At 41.6% G+C, this 5,313-nt stretch overlaps 1 protein-coding gene across 1 annotated transcript; it reads left to right on the top strand.

Annotated features, from left to right (window-relative positions):
* Window positions 1-2,056: 2,056 nt before the first annotated feature.
* Window positions 2,057-4,614, top strand: LOC115998197 (serine/threonine-protein kinase STY13-like). Its single transcript, XM_031237690.1, has 6 exons — window positions 2,057-2,481; window positions 2,635-2,756; window positions 3,081-3,277; window positions 3,380-3,554; window positions 3,671-3,805; window positions 3,957-4,614. The coding sequence occupies exons 1-6, from the start codon at window positions 2,178-2,180 to the stop codon at window positions 4,161-4,163; spliced, it is 1,140 nt and encodes a 379-aa protein (XP_031093550.1). The 5' UTR covers window positions 2,057-2,177; the 3' UTR covers window positions 4,164-4,614.
* The last annotated feature ends 699 nt before the right edge of the window (window positions 4,615-5,313 follow it).

The raw sequence follows: 5,313 nt of genomic DNA, 5'->3' as shown, positions 1-5,313 counted from the left end.
CGCAGATCCATACATCTGTAACCCCGAAACGACTCAGGATAACCCAAGAAGACACAAGAGGAAGACCTATATGACATCTTATGACGATTGTAGGGCCGTAAATGAGGATAACACAGACATCCAAAAACACGAAGAAAGGAGTAAGAAGGCGGAGATTTATGCACTAGAGCATGAGGACTGAAATTGTGAAGTGTGGAAGATGGCATTTTGTTAATAAGAAAGACAGCAGACTCAAAAGCAAAATGCCAAAACCGAGAGGGCACAGAAGCACGAGCCATTGGAGTAAGGTCAGTTTCAACCACATGCCTGTGCTTTCGTTCCACACGACCATTTTGCTCGTGTGTGTATGCACAAGATTGTCTGTGATTAATACCGAGCTGAACAAAAACAGAGTGTAGTTTCTTATATTCAGCTCCTAAATCAGATTGAATAGCCTTAATTTTACAATTAAAGGAACGTTCAACTAGGCAGCGAAAACGAGCAATGACAGAGTATATATCAGATTTTAATTTCATGGGATAATACCACGTAAACCGAGAATAGTCATCCACAAATAAAACGAAATAACGATAACCATCAGAAGAGATTATAGGAGCAGGCCGCCAAATATCTGTGTAAACTAAATCAAGCACATGAGAACTAACAGATTCAACACGTGGCAATGGAAAACGCGCAGATTTGCCCAATTGACACGCAGAACAGACACGAGTAATAATTTTATTTGATTCATTAACAGCACAAGACTGTAAGACTCGACTAAGGACACGCTGATGCGGATGACCTAAACGATCGTGCCAAGTAGATATTGAAGCACGCGCAGAAAGAAACGCAGAAGGCGACACAGCAGGAACCGGCAGGGTATAGAGACCACCAAAGCTATTGCCCCGTAAAAGAATGTCCTTGGTCCGAATATCCTTCACAACAAAGAAAGAAGGGTGAAACTCAAAAAAGACTTGATTATCGGATGCAAATCGCTGAACAGATAACAAAGACGCAGAGAGATTAGGTACATGCAAAATATTGGATATTCTAAGAGACCTAGAGGGCATAGATAAAGATGCATGACCGACATTACTAATAGGTAATTGCGTACCGTCACCGACACAAAGAGTGTCACCACCAGTATATTCGTCAAAGTTGGAGAGGGCAGCTATATCAGGCGTAGCATGGTGCGTCGCACTTGTGTCTGGCAACCAAGTATGAGCAGAAACGGAATCACCTTGTTGCACAAAATTAGCCTGGGGAGAAATAACAGAGGGCAATTTATAACACGCCAGTGCAGAATGCCCATATGCCCAACAAATTTGGCATTGCAGCTGAGCCCCTCTGCCACGTCCTCGACCACCACCTTGCTGCTGCCGACCAGCGCCGCCGCCACGCCAAGAGACTCCACCGCGACCCCGGGAACCAGAGCGATCCGAGACAGAACCGGCAACGGATCGCCCTCCACCACGGCCTCCTCGGCCTCTCTGTTGATGCCGTCCACCCTGAACAGCAAACACCGCCGGCGCCGCACCTCCAGGAACGGCGTAATCATCGCCGGCTATAAAATCTTGAGCACCCAATAAATCGTCAAGCTCAAGAAGAGTCACCGGTTGCCCACGAACAGCTAAGGACAAATTAACACCCTTGAATTCTGATCGGAGGCCACGAAAAACATACAGGTTTTGTTCCTCCAACGAGACCTTCCGTCCGGCGTAAGAAATTCCGATTATTAAGTTTGAGACTAATATAGTGATGAGCCGATGAAAGAGACGACGCGGGGGAAGACACCGCAGTACTCATAGCTACATCAGAAACGGTCCGTTCTGATGAGTTCACAGAACCGTCATTCGCAGCCATGGAGAACACCCTAGCAACTGATACCAGATGAAAGCAATTGTGTTTGTATTATAAAGTCTCAAGATCTAAATGTACAGACTACAGGTATATATATATAAGGTGAGTCACAGTTACACCGAAACTGAGACTCGAATATGTAGAGTCCTAATATTAAAACATAGCGGCGCCGGTAATAAAAGTGCATACAATCACATCTCCGATACAAACTCAAAGAGTGGCAGTTGTTTGCGTCTCTCATTCCGTCACCTGAGAGAGAGAGAGAGAGAGAGAAGAAAAGTTAGGGAAGGGAATGAATGATCGAGTTGTGAAATCAGAATAGTGAAAAGGGGAGGCAGATGAAGGAGGCGGGGCGCGACGAGGGAGGTGGGGATGCGGGGTTTGTGAGGGCGGATAAAGTAGATCTGAAGAGTCTGGACGAGCAGCTTCAGAGGCATCTCACCCGAGCATTGACTATGGAGAAGAATAAGAAGAAGAGCGGAGAAGAAGAAGAAGAAGAGCTTCATCACAATGGGGATAGGGAGATCCCCATTCGCCACGACTGGGAAATTGATCCTTCCAAGCTCCTCATCAAGAGCGTCATTTCTCGTGGCACCTTCGGCACCGTTCATCGTGGCATCTACGATGGCCTAGATGTGGCAGGTTACCTCAATTTTTACTTTAATCTGAGGGCAAACTTAATTAATTAGTAGAAAGCTTTTATTCTCTAGTTACTATTATAAACAATATAATGCAGAGTCTTCATTTCATGCTTTAATTTGCTGATACAAAGTTTTGTACTTGTGTTACCATTAGTGAAACTTCTTGATTGGGGAGAAGAGGGCCAAAGGTTGGAGGCTGAAATAGCTTCTCTTAGAATGGCATTTTCTCAAGAAGTTTCTGTGTGGCACAAGCTCGACCATCCTAATGTGACTAAGGTAAGGTCTTACTCCCAAATTCACTAAATATTTAATCTTCAGTGGTTTATTTGGGATAATATGTCAGAATGGTTATGTTGCATGGGTATAAAATGTTTGTACTTGAAGAATATGAGTTTAAGGGATTCTTCCCTATGATTCTTTTTGTATTGCTTTCCTTATTCTTGTTTTGGTGTGAAATGTGTCAATGTGTATCGGCCTTAATCTCAATTGTTGAGTTGGCTAGGGAAATGCCTAAAAGTGTAGAAAAAGTTGTGGTTTGAAATGCATTTTTGTTGCAGATTAGATTCATCATATGTTTTAAATCTCAAACCTTATTTGCAGTTCATAGGAGCAACAATGGGCACAACAGAGCTCAACATACAGACTGACAATGGTCAGATTGGCATGCCACGAAATGTTTGCTGTGTTGTTGTTGAATATCTTCCTGGGGGTACTCTCAAATCGTTCCTTATAAAGAACCGGAGAAGGAAATTGCCTTTTAAAGTTGTTGTCCAGCTTGCGCTGGATCTTGCGCGAGGGTGAAATATTTATTTCTTTTCTTTTTTATTTGATAATTATTCATGTCGTCTTTTCTTATAATTTGTTTGTTTACTTTCTTTCTAAACCTTTTTCTTTTTCAGGTTAAGCTATCTTCATTCCAAAAAGATTGTCCACAGAGATGTGAAAACAGAAAACATGCTTCTTGATAGGCATCGTACTGTAAAAATAGCTGATTTTGGTGTTGCTCGTGTTGAAGCTTCAAATCCAAATGACATGACTGGGGAGACAGGAACTCTTGGATACATGGCACCCGAGGTATAGGCTCTCGTTGATATTTTCAGATACATCTACTATGTATAAAACATGTCGGTTGTGTTCAAACATATTCATATGCCCTGGCTGTTAACAACTTATTAACTTTGTACAAATAGGTTCTTAATGGGAATCCATATAACCGGAAATGCGATGTGTATAGCTTTGGCATTTGCCTGTGGGAGATATATTGCTGTGACATGCCATATCCAGACCTCAGCTTTTCTGAAGTGACATCAGCTGTTGTTCGCCAGGTACAGAAACTGATTCCTAGATTTACTTATCCTTGTGCGATTATTATTCCAATTGTCAATGAAGTTGAGACAATGTTACACATATATATGTTATTGATTCTTGTTTCTTAAATTAAATGGAAGAGTTAGATAACTCTGATATGGCCTGCAGAATCTGAGGCCAGATATACCCCGTTGCTGCCCAAGCTCGTTTGGAAATGTAATGAAACGATGTTGGGATGCCAATCCTGACAAGCGGCCTGAGATGGATGAAGTGGTGTCCATGTTGGAAGTAATTGACACTTCGAAGGGTGGTGGTATGATCCCTCTTGATCAGCCTCAGGGTTGCTTCTGCTTTCGGAGGTACCGTGGTCCTTGAGAAAACTAGCTTGGCCTGACTATGCTTTAGTTAAATTTGTGTTTCTAAGCCTGGGTGGTAGTTAATCTGAAAAGAAAAGAAAAAAAAAAAGATTTACCAAGTTAAGTAGTGTCGTAAAACTCTAGCTGTAGGTCAAGTAGAAGGTCTGCAGTAAATGCACCTCTATCATATCATCGTGCTGCACAACCCTGATTCCATTTCTTTCTGTAATCGATCTTCATCAAGGCACGATTGCTGAGCATCGTGTGCAGGACCTCCTCCAATCACTAACAAGACGAGAGTAGCTTTGGTTTTTGAAAAGGCTGCCGTTTAGTTTAGGTGAAATGATTAAACATTTGGGGTGAGGATTTGATGCCTTTTGCTCCGATCCATAACATTAGTATGTTGCAACACATTCAGTCTTTAATATTTGATGATAAAATCCTTTGCAGCTGATTGCCTTTTTCTTTCAGGAGGTGGAGAGAATAGTTTGATATATATAATTTTACAGCATTTATTCTCTGTTGAGTCTATATGCCATCATGCCATGGATATAATTGAAAGCAGCCTCAAAGGCTCCCTTCGGGAGAGAGGTGTAAAAGCGTTCATTTTGATACTTTAGCGTTGTTATAATGAACCAGTATGCATTCATAAGATTCTTTATCACTACACAAGCCCTTTGGTGGAATGACAAGATCACGGTTTTTAAAAGAACTTCTTTCCCTGCTTTTGTGAGGAATCTGCTATTCCAGTTTTGAATTGTAGCAGCGATCTTACTACAAATAAAGCAAAGGATTTCCTTCTTTTTTCTACCCACCAATGAAGGCAAACCAAGGTATCTGCTACCTCTCTCCCCTCCCCTAACCCCCAAGATATTCCTTATCAAACTTGAATCTCCTCTCTAACATTGTTGCTGAAACTGATGGTTTGATTTGTTATAATTTATAACCTGCCCAGATGCCATGGCATACTCATCCAGAACATCTTTTAACACATAGCTCACCAATTCATTAGCCCAGAAGAATAAAAAGCAATCATCTGCATTCTGCAATATATATATCATGTTTCCTTATATGCAGTATGTGCGCTATTATCCTATTTTTGTGGATGTTTTAAATACTAAATTTTCTATTGCGTGCATGTAAATTTATGGTGCATTAAAGGACATTGG

The sequence above is a fragment of the Ipomoea triloba genome, chromosome 12, assembly GCF_003576645.1.
Source record: "Ipomoea triloba cultivar NCNSP0323 chromosome 12, ASM357664v1".
Lineage (NCBI taxonomy): Eukaryota > Viridiplantae > Streptophyta > Magnoliopsida > Solanales > Convolvulaceae > Ipomoea > Ipomoea triloba.
The sequence above is the reverse complement of the archived record's forward strand: the minus strand, read 5'-3'. Positions and strand labels throughout refer to the sequence as shown.